A 16,933-nucleotide genomic window follows, 5' to 3' on the forward strand; every position below is an offset into this window, starting at 1 on the left:
AGTCCTAGGGACCAAGATCTCACTTAGGAAGGAACATTGAGAGTGAGACGGAATTCATTCTTTCGAGACGGAATTCATTCTTCCTAAATTCTTTGTGGTTCCAACCCTACTGCTTTAATCTTAAAATATTCTGAAAATGTCTTGCTGTTCTAGAAATTTCAATGATGGTTTCTTGGGCTTTACTAAAAACATCTCAGGTCAGTATCGCCTTCTGTTCTCTGAGATATTTTCAGAGAAGGGTTTACTTTTTTCAGCAGTTTAATGGCTTTTGTCAGGAACCCCGTTTTCTCTGTACCCCCATCTGGGAGATGGTTTGTGCATGCATCAGTGTAGACCTAAGCTGGACCCACCTCCTGCCACCTCTGCCTTGCAAACTGATCTTGATTCCTTACAGTGTCACTACGAACTCAGTGGCCAACAGCCCCACTTGCTGTGCTTACTCAGCTCTGTCACAGCTTTACACATTTTAGGACCTCACTGGAGAATCTGGGAAGAGTGTGAGCTAGAAAGGTGACTTTTTTGATCATTTTGGGGGAACTGCCAGTCCCTTGGGCAAGTGGCTGGAGGAGTTATGAAGACACTCCGGGGAGTCAGATGTTCTCCAGGGTGACTTTATTCCATTGTTCCAAGTCTGGGTGCAAATCCTTAAAATGGTTAGCCTAACAGAAAGAATGTTTCTTAAAGGAGCTTCCCTGTCTGTCTACCCCTAAGAATCAAACCATCCTCAAAGCAGCCACTGTCATGGAATTTGTCTCCAACTTAGAGCTCTCGTGGTGCTTTTCTGGTACTGGTTCTCTCGCATTTCCTTTCATGTCTGGTCCTTTATATTATACTCACGTTAGTGGCTCCGTTCTCTTTTAACCTGTCTCTTCAAAGTAAACATGTCTCAAGTCACCTCCCTCTTTCAACACTTTGCACCCTATCAGTCCCTCCTGGTTGTTCCCAGTTCTTCTTTACTTGGGTCTAATCTGGAGGTTCTCCTACCTTTTATCACTCTTTGCGTATTTCCTCTTATTTCCTCTTTATCTCTCTTCCATTCTATGTATTCCACTAAAAATGAATGATTGAGAACCTACTGTACGCTCAGTGTTGAAGCAGGAAAATTAAAGTACAAAGGATGTATTTTTTCAATTATCTCATGTATTAAAGATCTTTTAATCCTGTGATGGAGCCACATTTTCCACCTGTCCCATTTATTAATTCACCTTATTCCAATTTTAGGCTCATTAACTCTGGTGCCCACTGTCCTGATGATAGTAAGTTAGGACACACGTGGCTGCTGCCTGAAGAAGCTGTGTTCACTTAAAGACATACACTAACTGATTACCTTAGATATTTGCTTATTCAGATTTTCATTTTCTTGTTCACTGCTGTATTTGCAGAGCCTTGCACAGCACCAGACACAAAACAGTGCCTTAATGATGTCTCCTGAATGAATAAAAGACTGTGGGGCTGATACGGAATGAACTCTGGACCTTTTAAAACTAACTGGATTTTGGTTCAAAATAATTTTTAATTTTTTATATGGCATGTCCACTTCTTTAAAATGCTTTGAATATTTTAATATGCTTTACATTTTTTTTTTTTTTTTTGGCGGTACGCGGGCCTCTCACTGTTGTGGCCTCTCCCGTTGCGGAGCACAGGCTCCGGACACGCAGGCTCAGCGGCCATGGCTCACGGGCCCAGCCGCTCCGCGGCATGTGGGATCTTCCCAGACCGGGGCACGAACCCGTGTCCCCTGCATCAGCAGGTGGACTCTCAACCACCGTGCTACCAGGGAAGCCCTATGCTTTACATTTTTAAAAATAAAAATTAAAAAATAAACTATAGTTTTTATAGCTTAATATCTAAGGGTTGCAAATGAGAAAATATTCATTGCTTTAAATGCTTGTTAATGCCCATGAGGTCATTTAAAACTAGTGTCTGTTCTCTTCTGAGTGATGGGAACTAGCGTTTAGCTCCACGTGCTCTGCGTTCAGAGCCCAGGCTTCAGAGTTGCTCTTCTGGTTTAAACCTTGGTCTGCTACCCACTAACCCTATGACCTAGAGCCACTTATTTCCCTTATGTTTCTGCTTCCTCATCCCATAGCCTGCCAAACAGGCACGATAATTTAGCAAACCTCATAGAATTGTTAGGAGGAGTAAACAAATTAATTTTAGTAAAGAGCTTAGAATAGTACTGGGCACCTAACAAGAGTGTGCAAAGTCAAAACAGACCCGGAAATGCAGCTGAAAACAGTACCTACCTCAGATGACAGTCGTGGAAAGTATCAATAAACGAGACATTTGTAAAACTCCTAACAGGTCCTGGGTACCTGGTGAGTGCTCAGTACATTTTTATTATTATTTTCGATAAAGAAAACCTATGAAGATAGTATATCTATCTTCAAAGGTTTTAACGGGCATACATCAAACCAGAGAACAGCTAAGTGATGTGCCCTACGACGTGACACAGATTGTAAGAAAAAGAAAAATGCGGACATCAGAGAGAAGGAAGGATTATGTGCTCTGGGATGTGAAAGGAGGCTCCTTTGGCCAGAGGCTGGGGGAGAAAACGAGCCAGTGCAGGCTGTGGTGGAAGTCACGGGGGTGGATGGGAGTTAGCAGGGTTGGGCCATGCAGTCGAGGCCCTGGGAAGCCTGCAGGTGTGCTGGGTTGTGTGGCTGGCAGTAGGGAGTCCGCCCGTGGGTGCCCTGGGGAGGGGGCTTCCTCCCCCGCTGAGCATGTGCTTCCCTGGGCTGCATGCTTAGGACCTCTTCTGTCCCTGCTTGATGTCCCTTGTCCCAAGAACTTACTATTTGGCTTTCATAGAACTTTCTAGAAATTGCATTTCTTCTCTAGAATGGCTCTGCCCCCACAGAAAGGTCTTCCTGAAAGGAAATGAGAAGGGAGAGAAGAAGTTCCCCTCCCCTAAATTCTCTCAGCAGGTGTTTGATCGCCACTTGTCCAGAGCATTAACTCTCTTCTCTGTTTTCTTTGGAATTGAGTAAGTTGTCATTTACCAAAAACAATGATAATGGGCCAGATCCTATCAATGATCCAAGGTGACCAAAATACTCTCAGTATATAGGTTCTTTTTGAGTTGCCAGGCTTCATATAAAAAGATGCATCTCAAGTCTCCAAAGGATGTACAGTTTATTCTCAGGTTTTAAAAACTCAGTTGAGCTTTCCAAAGGCTTAGGTTATAACGAGCTAGTTTTCAGTCTTTTTCAGCCTGTGATCTTGATGTTTTTCCATATCAGCTTTGGAACAACCAGTGAGTTAATTAAGGATGATCACTTTGGTTATCTGTAATCTTCACTTATAGATTTGAAAAAAGAAGCAACCATAAAAGAAGTGGTATTTTTGAAGGTATCTACACACACGGACAAAAGGGTCACAGTCATACAGGGTGTTGCATTGGCTGCTTAATCTGCCACCTCAAATAGGAGTCTTACATATGAAACTTTACAAATACCATATAAATACATGTAAGAAAGAGATTATCTCCAGAAAATTAAGAAATTCCTTTCCAAAAAAAACTATAGTAGTTTTAAAGAGTGAATAAAGGGAACAGAGAGAGAGAGAGAAAACTGACAATTTACTAGAGCGGAACTCAATAAATGCTAATAATAGCATATTAGAATGATATTTAGGAAAGGTTTTATATAAGAATTTATATAAAACTCTTTTTAGGTGTTCTTCTTTTGGCCCTCAGAAGATCAAAGAAAGCTGTGAGGAGGACATCTCTGTTAGATTTAGAGTCGTTTGACATTTGAGCTGACTTATTAATTAACCCTCTGATACCTTCCAACAGATTCTGACAGTTCGTGGGCCAATTTCTATACAGTTGAGGTGGGTGGGAAGATAGTATTTACTAAACCATGTCTATGGGTCAGCTCAGTTATATTAACTCATTGTAACCATACCACATTCCTCTGTGGTATTATCTCAGTTTTATAAATAAGGAAATACAGGCTCAGAGGGTAAAGATAAGTGAGTCGCCCAAATTCTCTGACCCATGAGGGGACAATGCTAGGATGCAAACCCACCCAACACTTCATAATATTTTTCCATTTATAGTAACTCCCTGGTCTCTCCCTCTCATCCCAGAACAGTCATGAGCTTTCAAATTGGTTCAACTGTAATTCTTGAATCCATATCCAAAGCACAAAAACTGAATTTAAGTCAAATTTACTACTTTCAAAGAACCATCCAATATCTTATGACATTTCACAAAATATATTTTGTGATCAAGTCAGTTTGGGGAATACAGAACTTAAAAGCACAGTTTACCTGATTTTTTCAGTATAGGACTTCTTTGGGTCTTTAATATACTAACATGAACTCTGAATCTCTAAGGGGACCATATTACAGACCTTGTTTCCCAAGCTATTATTTATTCACATTCATTCATCCTTTTATTTTGCTAGAATCCTTCAAGGGCTGAATTTTCTATGAAACTACCTTTCTTAATAGTGTGTCATCTTGGGCAAATCACTTTACCTCTTTGCACCTCCATTTTCTCTTCTTCACATGGAACTAAAGATATTCCAAAGGGCCCTTTAGCTTTAAAAATTCTACGGCGCAGCCTCTCTCCTCCCCCAGAGTCTAGGCATTTGTGCTACCAAGTGAACTTGCTAAGGACAGAATCAGATTTTATGAAAACCATTCATTCATTCATTCACGAAACATTTATTGATTGCCAAGCACTATGCCAGGTTTTGAGGACAAAAAGACAAGATACAAATAACATGAAGATACACTGTACTCAGGATGAGGCCGTGATATGATGATAAACACAGAGGAAGAAAGCATACGCGTGAACTCACGATACAATACAGGAAGAGGGCAGTAGCAATATGCATAGATAATACAGACTCGCATGAACCGGTGACTTATAAAACAACTCAGTAAGAGAGAATAGAAATACGCCTAGATAATAAAGACTCACGGAGGGCTCCCCTGGTGGCGCAGTGGTTGAGAGTCCGCCTGCCGATGCAGGGGACGCAGGTTCGTGCCCCGGTCCGGGAAGATCCCACATGCCGCGGAGCGGCTGGGCCCGTGAGCCATGGCCGCTGAGCCTGCGCGTCCGGAGCCTGTGCTCCGCAACGGGGGAGGCCCCAACAGTGAGAGGCCCGCGTACCACAAAAAAAAAAAAAAAAAAAAAAAGACTCACGGAGGACCTGCCTCCTCTTTGCAGGGGTTGAGTAAGGCTTTCAGGAGGGAAAACACCCAGTGTCTTAAGGGATGGGTCGGCATTCCATGAAGGGAAGGTACTCCAGGCAGAGGGGACACAGGAACAAAAAAAGCATAGGGGCTGAAGCAGCATAACATGTGCCGCGAGCTACAAGAGTTTGGCAATTGTTAGAATGCAAATAAAGTTCAAGGCTGGGGAGCATTCAGATGTAAGAAGTAGGCAGGGCCTGTTGTTGAAGGCCTTCTTTGTCAGATGCTTGAACTGGGTCCTGTGATGGAGAGCCAGTGGAAGACTTGAAGACTTGGAACAGGGCTGGGCCATTTTAGTTGTGTGGAAAACAGATGCAAAGGGAGAAAAGAGAGGTAGGGAGACCAGTGAGGAGACTCCTGCAGATGTCCAGGACATAGACAGTGAGTACCTGAACTAGGAGACTGACAAGAAGCAAGCAGAGGAAAGGATGGATTTGAGACACAGTTCACATTTCGTAGGTACAACCTGCTCAGCCTGATGGATTAGAGGAAGAGGGGGAAAGAGAGGGACCACCTCTACTGTGGATGATGGATACATGATGTCTGTATAAGAGGAGGAAAATCATGTGATGGGATCAGTTTTGGACCTGCTTAGTGTAAGGCCTTTCTGAGATATTTGTAGATATGTTAAAATGGGAGATGCTCTACCACAGCCTTTTTCTGTGCATCAAACTCAAATGGAGATTTCATTTTGAGGATTCGCATTGAAGGATGACTCCATATTGCTGGTTATTTGATTTAGGTTGTCGGGATGTTGCAAATAAATGGCAAGTTTATCTTTAATATAAATGTAATTACTAATCAAAATTATAACTAAGTTCATTTTACTCTTATTTAACCATGGAATCATGAGGCACACAATAGTGTTTATACTTGCAGATTTAAGTGTAGTTGGTATTAAATATATTTTTTTGTTGAAAGACAATCAACACGACCATTAATTTAGATCTTTTTTTTACCAGTATTATAAAATGTAATTTAAAATATTCTTCTTTTTACCAAATCACTGAAATTGTTATAAAGTGAACTAAGGAGACTAAAAATCTACTCTGAACTTCATCTATGCCAGGCGTTCAAAGCTCTGCTATACCTCAAATCAAGGAACTAATGCCTCACTCTTCACTGCTGTCAAGATGAACTGAAACATTTTCTGAGGGGCTCTTACCGTTTCTTTCTGAATGCACGATTTTTTTTTTTTTGCCACGTGACTTGTAGGATCTTAGTTCCCCAATGAGGGATCGAACCCAGGCCCTGGCAGTCTTAACCACTGGACCGCCAGGGAATTCCCTGAACGCATGATTTAAAGCAGATTCTGGAAGGATCTTTCCGTAGGGGTAGGAATATGGTCTGTGTAAGAACTGACTCCAGTATCCCTCACTGGAAGTGATATAAGCATGAGCCAGAGCCCAATTCATTTTTGCAGGTCTATCAGCAAGTAGTTCTAGACATCCTGAAAGGACGTGATAGGAATTTTAAGGGAAGAAGAGGGTGAGGAGAAAGAGTAAACACAAGGAAAAAAAATCTCTTACCAGGTTCTTGTTGTATTTTGTGGTTGTTTTTAAACCAGGTTATCTGAGGCTCTGGGACACCGTTAGCATGACAATCTAAAGTCGTAGAACTGCTGATGGCCACGGTGTGATCACTGAGGTTTCGTAGGAGGTAGGGTGCTTCCTGATCTAGTGAATAAAGAAAGGGAATTGTTACTACTCGTCAATTTTATTCTTTTATTATATATGCATATCAACATTTTAAAAATAGAGAGGAAAACAGCAAAACTGTAAGTTTTCATTCATATTTTATTCCCTCAATTTCTCCTCTATGGTTAGCATACTGCTTCCTCTTTATTAAGTTACTACAATAAATTGAAATCTGTTAGAACACAGAGGAAAATCAAGAACTCAACTCTGTATTTTTAGATTTCAGTATCAAGGTTTTTGCCTGGCCAACTAGTTTCCTTCCTTTCTTTGAGAGAAGCTTTTTCTAAAACCTAAGGATTTTGCATGATATTTTAGGAACTAGAAAGGAAACAGACATGATTTTGGATATAGGCTTGTAGTGAGTTTTTACATAAATACAGAGAGTTATAGTAATGAGCTAATCGAATTTTGTATTTTTGTGTTTTATTAACATGTGAGGGCATGTTTGTGTCACTCAGCTGTCAGTAACCTAAACTGTAAGGCAGCAGACCAAGTGGGAGAATTTCTTGAACTTTGAAAGCTTTATTGATATATCTCTTTGCTCCAATCCCTTCCCACATGCAAGCGAACAAAGGATTAATTCAAGAGGCAGAGGCACAGATTGGTAGTTTTTGCACTATATAATAGTACAAATATTGTATTTTATATTACTTTCTCTTAAAACATACAAATATGATACAATTTATTTTAATAAAATGCCAACCAATATAGTACAACAAAATGGCTTTGATACATCAGGATGCAATACATTACAACATTAAAATCTCACAGAAGGACAGCAGTCCCCCAAGGCCCCCGTGAGTACGTGTCTCTATTTTTATGGAATCAGTCCTGCTGATGCGGATACATTCTAGTTGGGCAGGTGCTGGATTGGTAACTCAAGCTTCCACGGTCAAAGAGTAAAGACAACTCCTGAAATCTTTCCCCCCACTCAAGTCATCCTTACCCCCCACCTTGTTGTAAATCCTGGAAGAGAAATCAAAATAGTTTTGGCATCACTTACACATTCTGCGTCACTGGTTTCAATTACACAGTCTGAGCTTTCTCTGACCATTCCTCATCTTATTGTACTAACACTGTGAAAGCAGCTTAGGAGTGATTACAACGCTCTAAGAGATGACACCTTGCAATGGCTTTGATTCCATGTCCCTGCAGGATTCTGCCGAGTCCCCAAACCTTTCTGTTTTTATTCCTGCAGGGAAACTCTCAGGATTAGCATTCATTAAAGCAATTGAGAAATCTCAGGTTAAGAATTATATTACCATATGACTTTGAGAACATGTTGACATAGCATGACATGGCAGGGTGACTATCTGTTAGGAGAAACAGATTTCTCATTCAATTTTGATTTCCATAGCTTATCATTAGTCTTTTCACATTTTATACAAAATGCAATCTGAAGGCAAAACAGACTTGAAGGAGTGCTAATTTATAAACTCGTCAAATATAGTGTGAAATGCGTGATAGCAACAATCCTTTGGCCTGTTTCAGTGTAGCTTTCCTAGTCTTATCTTGCGCCCCCCCACCCCGGCAGACCCATTTTAATAGTTCTGGGTTTACATTCTGTCCGGTCTGTCAAATAGTTTTCCCTAATTGAAAACGCAGCCATGTATCAAGATCTTCCATTTTGATAATTCTTACATGCTTGATCATTACAATTTTGACATTTTTACACAGTCAAGACCCCAGACATATCAGTGAAACATGACAAGAGAATAAAGAACAGTATCATATTACTATTTAGCATCTTTTACAGCCAACTTTGATACACCTCATTTAAAACTCAGAACAGACCCAGTTCACTGAGTTATACTTGTAATAGCTTCCTCTGGCACATTGACTGTTTCCCAGGCATTAAATATGATAAAATAATCTATCATTGTCCATAGGTCTTATCAGAAGAAGGAAGTCTGAATACATGGCCTACCACACCCGAATTACTTTCATAGCTACAAACTGTAACATCATCAACACAGACAGGATTTGGCTTCCCTGACAGGTGTACTTGAAAACAATGCTTATATAAAAGAGAGCATCTTATTTTAACATAAACGTCACGCAGAACTCCCAAAGGCCCTCTCTGTACTACACAAACTTCAGACAAGAGAAGCAGCCAGAAGGCTGCAGAATGAACAGGGGATTCTCAATGAAATACAAAGTTCATATAAACATGTCTGAAACATACAGTATGATGATTTTTTCTTTGTACCCATTTCTGGGGAAAAAAAAAAAAAGTTCTCATTTTTGGCAAGTTTCAAAATGACCAATCAACCAAGGAATTGTTTTTTAATCAATTCCCACTTTATAGTCATCTATTTTGGCATTTTAAATAGGAAAGGTACGTTGAACCCATATTTTTAAACCTAAGTTATTTGATGGAAATAGCTGCTTTCCAAAGTTTAACAAAGTGGAGCTTTCAAACTGAGAAAATCAGAATGAACGGACTATTTCTGCTGGTTGTCAACAGCCAAAGATGGCTCCCCACCAGGTCCTTTCACGTCTCGGCATTCGAGCCCAAGAGATCTGCCAGGTCCCACAAATACGTAGCTCCGATTCTCCATTTGGAAAGGGGACCGAGGAACCAGCCTCACGCCCTCTACCCCACCTCAGTCATTCTCCATAGCAGGCTCTTGGTTCTTTCTCTTTTTCCCGTTATCCTTCCCTTACACCACACCCCGAAGACTAACTAACAAAAATCAAAACCCACCCAGTCCTTTCTTTTCCTTTTTGAAGCTCTCTGGAAGGATTCATTACTCTATGGAATTCTTCAAATACTCTCTCTCGGAAGTACTTCAAATCATCTTCTGTAACTACTAAACCCCTCCCCTCCCTAGGAAAGGATAGGTTTTGCATGTCCATTTCACCATGTTTTTCCAAAGTACTCCCTAAACCATTTCATTTGCTTTTTCAGCTTTAGTAAAAATTGAGCCTCCCGCCCCCCCAAGTCCTCTGGTACTATGGCAGTTTCCTGAAGGAACACACTGACTTATAATGAACAAAGACGCCAGGCAAAAGAGCCATAGGTAAAATTTCCAGATACAATTGATTATTCTTTCCTTTGGGCTGACAACTTCCAGGTTACTAATTGTTTTCAGAGCATTTGGGGCTCCATAAACGTGGCATTCTGGGGAAATGCTATTGTTTACTCCTTCACATTTGACAAAAGCAATTCCCACGTGAAAGACAAGTTTAGCCGTGGGACAGAGTCTGTTACCTAAAGGAGGAAACAGTCTGGTGAGTTCCCAAGCCTGAAAAGCTATCATATTGTCACCTCCTACTGAACAGCCCAGCCACTGTGTTCTCAGCCATGGCTATTTTGGTCATTATAGTTTGTTTTCCAATAGTTCAGGCAAGTCACATGTAATGATCAATCACAAATGAAAACAACAGAACAATGCGTATGAAATTGGTGAAAAAGTTACTTTCCCCTCAAATGCAAGCTGAAAACAAGAGATTACAAATCTCTCTGGATTGGAAAATGGGGTGCATTTTAAAATGACTCTGAATTCTATGTCTATAGTTTTGCCATGAATCCCCAGGAAAAAAAAAATCCTATTAAATTTGCATATGGGGAAAGTGGACTTTTTTTTAAATGGACAAATTTGAGATTGACATTTAGAAGAATGCATTAAACCTCTGGTCACAAGAGCCTTTATTTCCTTGATAAACTGATCATGGTACACAGTTGAATGCCATCCATTTGGACAGGATAAAGTTCTTTAACCAGGGACAAAAATATGAAAAACAAAGGCATGATCCACTTTTGTTCAGGTGCTGTCAATGGCTGTGTAGTCCACTCAAAGGCAGTGAGGAGAAAACCCACTGGACTTGTTGACTAGCTACTGGGATTGCAGGAGAGAACTGGGCTCGATCTGGGTGGACTTTTGTAATTCATACTGTGATAAAGCTTTTAATACCTCTGAATGACACCAACACCTTGCACCTCTGGGGCCCATCTTAGACGCTCCAGTTTAAAATTAATGTGCTTAATATATATAAAAAAAAAGCATCTTCAAATAAATAAGCATTATAACTTGCTATCATCCAGGTGCTATTTACAAATCAAGAGCAGATGAAACAGTACGAAATAAAACCCGGCAGAGGTCCGTCAGAGTCTCCAATGCAACTGTCCTCATTCTGAGCTGGCCAATGAACTGATTCATGTCCATCTTTGGCAGACACCAGCATTTGTTTAAATTATTCAGGGTTGGCAGCTTGGAAACATAAACATACAAAGAGGCGGGCATTAAAGTGGAAGGAAAGGATCAGTCCCGAGTTGTCGTCTATCAGGCAGGAGAAGACAGCAAAGAGCGAAACACAGAGAATGCACTGCAGGGATCCTCCAAATCCAAACGTGCACCAGGTCGGCCCCAGAGGGCGGACCCCTCAGCCTGAACGGGGCGCCCACAGCTGGGGGTCCCAGGGGCGCCATGTTACTCCTATCATGGCCAAACTCATTTTGGGAGGAGCTTCTCCTCTGAGCCGGACAATGAGCAACAGTGACAATAAATCAAGATGATATGACACGACTGTTACTTTGCAATGAGTCCTTTAATGTTTTACATCACTTTGTGAGGTACAATCATTCCTTGTGCTTTTAAATTTGGAGATCCGAGAGAAAACAGCCTTTTTGTTGCAGTGCTCACCTCTAATGGTCACTTCTTTCTTCTGGAGGATTTCTTCCCCTGTGTACATGTTCCTGGCGCGGCAGGCATAGGTGCCCGAATCTTCCAGGGAAACATTCTTGATGAGGAGGTTGAGTGTCACGGAGTACTCTTTCGTGATGGCCATTTTTTGCTTGCTGATGCCGTGCTGCATGGTTCGGTTATTCACTGTCCGCAGCAAAATCCAGGTAATGTCTCTGTATAAGAACTTGTTAACTGTGCAAGACAGTTTCAGGTCCTCTCCTTCCGTAGGCATTGTTTCCAAGTTAACATGGAATCCATTGGGCACATCTGGAAAAAAAAGAACAAAGGACTTGAGTGCATAGGAACATCAGTGTCTAAGATAGTCAAGGATCTTAAGGATTGTTCCTACACAAATTCAGCATCAACGTTAAAAGGATGGTATTTATCTTTTTTTTTTTTTTAAAGGGGAACGGATCAGACATGGCGGGTAGGAACCAACTCAGTTCGTTCCATCAGAAGCGAGGCAGGGGGGCTGCCCTGGTGGCACAGTGGTTGAGAGTCCGCCTGCCGATGCAGGGTGCACGGGTTCGTGCCCCGGTCCAGGAAGATCCCACATGCCGCGGAGCGGCTGGGCCCGTGAGCCGTGGCCGCTGAGCCTGCGCGTCCGGAGCCTGTGCTCCGCAACGGGAGAGGCCACAGCAGTGAGAGGCCCGCGTACCACACACACACAAAAAAAAGGAATGTTTTTTTTTTTTTTTTTTTTTTTTACAACTTGGGATGATAACCCATTGCTTTATCATGTGCAGAACTCCTCCTGGTAAGTGGGCAAATAATGAAGGACTCTAAGAGGAGTCTGTACTAGAAACCACAGGTGCTTTGATAGCCAAACTTATTTAACTAAGTTGTGAACAATTGAGAACAGGAGGTCCCAGGTCTGCGTAGGAGACTCCAGTTAACACTTTACTCCTAAACTCTGGACTGATGGCATCCTCCTCCTGCTGCTGGCCCATCACTTCCCTGCTCTTTGCTGGCACCAAGGGGTCCTTGCTCAGGTCCCCTTTTATGGTGACTGCTCTACTCAGACATAAAACAGCAAGATTTCTTTTTTTTTTTTTTTTTTTTTGCGGTACGCGGGCCTCTCACTGTTGTGGCCTCTCCCGTTGCGGAGCACAGGCTCCGGACGTGCAGGCTCAGCGGCCATGGCTCACGGGCCCAGCCGCTCCGCAGCATGTGGGATCTTCCCGGCCCGGGGCACGAACCCGTGTCCCCTGCATCGGCAGGCGGACTCTCAACCACTGCGCCACCAGGGAAGCCCAAAGAGCAAGATTTCTTCTGAAAATGCGGACAACTAATCTAGAAGAGTTGCTAGATTCCAAAGTGGGCGCAGAAGGTTCCTAAATCAAATCTGCTCTTAAAAAACATATTAAACCTTTTCCTAAAAGGACTGCATCACTGCAAGTCATTTTCTCCAGTGTCATTCCCAGGTAGCCTTCTTCTCCATCTTCTTGGTGCCTCTAGCCACACCTCACGAGCTCGCCCCTCCTCAGCTTTCTTAACCTGGACCATCATTTAGCTTCTGCCCTGAGCGTTCCTTGGTCTCCTTTTGGACCACCTCACCAGACGATTGTAGAATACCACTGGTCGTTACTAGCCCTGAACTGGCCTGCTCTCAAAACCCTCCCATCGCTTGTGACTAGCGGCATATCTGTACTTGAGCAAAGAACTGGGGCCAACATTTCACAAAGAACTTTGAAGATGAAAAGCGCTATGTTCTGCTATTATTATTATTATCCTTTGCACACAAAGCTATAAAGAAACCTTTAAACCTTAAGGGGACAATAGTCCAAAATTAGATATCGTATCAACTCTTTCCTAAATCTCACTTTGCTTGTTTTTCTGATTTTTCTGGGCTTTGGCTTTATTATAAAGTGTCACGTCTGAAGAAATGCCAAAGTATTCATCTGAAACCTGGGAGCGGGGAGTAGCAGTGGTTTATGAAGCTGTCAATGACTGGAGAAAGGGGAGGCCAGTGGAAGTTCTCCTGCTTCTAAAATGAAAACCTAAGAATGTGCCAGAAGAGACAAGCAGCTGACCACAGTTTTTTAACATAACAATGAGGTGTCAGAAATAGCCCCCCTAATTCAGCATCTTTTTATATTTGGGACACTTTCCAAGCATGAGGAGTAAAACATCAGCCATCAACTTTTACCCAGATACTAGGGCAGGAGTCTTGTGCCCTGGTTGCAATCAAATTAGTTCTTAAAAGACTGTAGGCTTCCATTTACGAAGTTCCATCCTGGTAGTCAGAACCCAAGTGGGTCCCAAGTAACACCACTGAGATCATGTAGAGAGTTTCTATTTACTTTAGTGATTTGAAACTTCCTGTGGAAATAGCTCACAGGTTTCCTGGTGGAAGATTTTGTTTATCTTTGCCAAGCACCACCAGGAATCTCAAAATAAAATGCATTTAGTGACATTGGGAAACCAGGGAGATAAGGCAGTGCTGTTCCTGTTTGACCCTCAGTAATTGCTAACACACCCATAGTCATGCTGAGTGCCAGCAAAACAGCAAAAACACACACAGAGGAAAAGAAAGAATCGAATCCGTTTTCAGGTCCGTTTCTCATATGGGGACACTGTTAGGAGGCTAATTTGGTTTATGTTGTCAGATGGCACTTAGAAATGATCTATTTCTCAGTATAGCCCCTCCACTATTCTGATCCATGGAAGGTTCTAAATAAGATGTCCTAGACTAGGTAATGAATCCAGAGGGATTTTTCCCTTAATTCATGTCGATTTTTTTTAGCCTGAGTACAAAAACAGACCGAAGAAAGCATTGCCTTCTAACCCTCAAAATGAAAACAAGAAATATTCCCACACTTAAGGATCTGTTGCAGATTCAGCCCAGTCATCAGTAGCACCAACTAATACTCATCCATCTAACACACAATCACATCCACGGCGTCTTAGATGTTGTGGAGAAGACGCCACCCTTGCTCAGGAGACATCCCACCCAGGGTTAGGTGAAAGGGTAATGTATTTACAGAGGTGCCCATTTGGGGGTGGACATCTTGGCTTGACTGGATCAAACGTGTGAATTAAGTTCATGAAAGAGAGAAGCACAGAAATTAAAAGGATGAAAGGTATCTCCTTTGTCAGGTGGAAATAAAGGCTTTACTTCAACTAGAGAACAGAAATAGCATTCTCTGAAAAAGTGAGTGGTGACTAGAAAGTTCTGCTCGTTTCAAATAGACACTATGGACAAGTGAATGGCAGAGTTGGAGTAGGAGCCGTGGAGGATGCTGCTGGCCATAGCAAACTGGTTCACATCAGTTCAGAAGGCAGCTCTGTTGTTACTGTATTTTAAAGGAGGGGCAGCATGGTTGAAGTGAGGATCAGTACGGATCCAAATCTAGATCTTTCGATTCTGAGCAGTTAAATTGTAGACAGCTCTTTTAAACCATGACCTGCACTAGGTCGAGTATAAGCATGGAACAAATAAATACACATTCATTTTTCAGAAAATCGTCATGTAAGCTGCAACATTCCTAAGAATATTTAGTCTCATCTCTAGTGAGGCTAAATCTCAAGACAGAGATTTGAGTAAGAAAAAGAGAAGAGTTTTAGAAATAATGAATGTAAGTAATCTATGATTACCCATCAAGACTAGAATTTTTCAAAACAGGGAGCAAAGAATTTAGAATTATATTCTGGGCAATGGGGACTTGATTGGATGAGTTTGTGCTCCGTTTTAAGATTAAAACCCTTAAATTTCTGGAGGAGAAATGTCGTGAGCTTCGAGTTAGGTATGTTGGAAATAGAATTCCCATCGCTCCTTTCGATGGATGAGGAAAGGTATCAAGCACTCCGTGATTATAAACTGGACGACATGGTGGGAGGTGAAGGGGGGCTTCTGCCTGAGTTCCGCACGTGAGCAGCTGTATCTGCTGGGGCCCCTGCAGCAGCCGTGCTGTGCACAGATACAGGCCGGAGCCATGAAACACTCGGGGTGGGGGGGCTGGATGTTGGTGCTGCAGTGAATAATGGGCATCGATGAACCTTCCTGGGACTCATATCGTGAGGGAAACGAGCAGGATGTGCCCTCAGTCAGGGCATCCTCTCCCAGTACTGCCTTCAGACCCAGGCAAGGGGGCTCTCTGTTCAGGCTGTACCCCTCCCCACAATGGAGAGAGTCTAGCGGGGGGGGCTGCCCACACAGAGCCTGTGCTACCCCCACTCTTTATCTTTCGTGGGGCCCCTGGGGCCCCAGAATTCCCTGTAAAGATGATCCCAAGTCTGCTTCCAGACTGTCTCAGACCTCTTCCCCCTTCGCTCGGTCAGTCTGCACACTTATAGGGCCCAGGGAGACTGTTTGGGGGAGGGATGGACAGAGTTTGGAGGTGTGGCCTGGGGAGACCATCCCCAGGAGTATACGGCCCCTTACCATGAGGGCCGAGCCAGGAGTGGAGGGGAAGCAGGGTGATCAGGGGGTGGGCTTCTCCTGCACCGCCAGGCACTGTCACTGTCACTGTCTGTGTAGTCCCAGAACTCTAGATTTGTGCCTGACTTTCCCAGTCATCATGAAAGTATCTTTGTCCACCAGAGGCTAAAACATATTTCACAGCTTGTCCATGTGATTTAGAACTTGTAAGTGGTTAGACGTATAGTCTGTGGGCCTCTGTTGGTCTTCTTGCTTTGATTCTGAAAATGCCAGGGCCAGCCTGTCCTCTTCTTTCTACCCACAGGACTACCTCAAGTCCCGCTTCCTTCTCAGAGGCTTAGAGCAACACTGTACAATACAGGGCTACCTGTGGTTACTGAGCCTTGAAAGTATGGTCAGTGTGACTGAACTGAATTTCATTCAATTAGTTTTATCTTATTTCAATCCTGATTTTAAAAACCGAAGCGATGTAATATTTTTAAAAATACTGATGACATGTTAAAATGATAACATGGGATCTGTTAGGTGAAATAAAATGAATTTCACTTTTTTCTTTTTACTTTTAAAAAAAATGGTCACTAGAAAATGTTAGCTTATGTATGTGGCTGACATATTTTTATTGGTGGAATTGGCTTAGCATTGGTAAATTCATCTGTCACATTACTTCTGCTCAGTCCTTTTGATACTAGGATACAGGTGACATTTCTTCTTTGTGTCCAGTGTTCAAACTGTCTTCTTAGAAAGACAGGGCCTTCCTTGCTATCTCTTTGAACCCTCAACACAGAGTTGAACTGTCCTGTTTAATAGTTGGTGCTCATTAAACTTGTACAAATGTATTGAATATTAAGAATAGAACAGGAGGGGCTTCCTTGGTGGCGCAGTGGTTGAGAGTCTGCCTGCCAATGCAGGGGGCGCGGGTTCGTGCCCCGGTCTGGGAGGATCCCACGTGCCGCGGAGCG

The 16,933-nt window shown here is 42.5% G+C and overlaps 1 protein-coding gene across 3 annotated transcripts in view; it reads right to left on the reverse strand.

Annotated features, from left to right (window-relative positions):
- Positions 1-16,933, reverse strand: part of FLT1 (fms related receptor tyrosine kinase 1) — a 177,545-nt gene that overhangs the window by 65,924 nt on the left and 94,688 nt on the right. For all 3 annotated transcript variants that reach the window (XM_060080179.1, XM_060080177.1, XM_060080178.1), the window contains 2 exons: positions 11,552-11,860; positions 6,738-6,884 (listed from right to left, as the gene is read on the reverse strand). In XM_060080179.1, the coding sequence (XP_059936162.1) occupies positions 6,738-6,884; positions 11,552-11,860 (456 nt within the window). The remainder of the gene's footprint in view (positions 1-6,737; positions 6,885-11,551; positions 11,861-16,933) is intronic.

This window comes from Mesoplodon densirostris, chromosome 17 (assembly GCF_025265405.1).
Source record: "Mesoplodon densirostris isolate mMesDen1 chromosome 17, mMesDen1 primary haplotype, whole genome shotgun sequence".
NCBI lineage: Eukaryota > Metazoa > Chordata > Mammalia > Artiodactyla > Ziphiidae > Mesoplodon > Mesoplodon densirostris.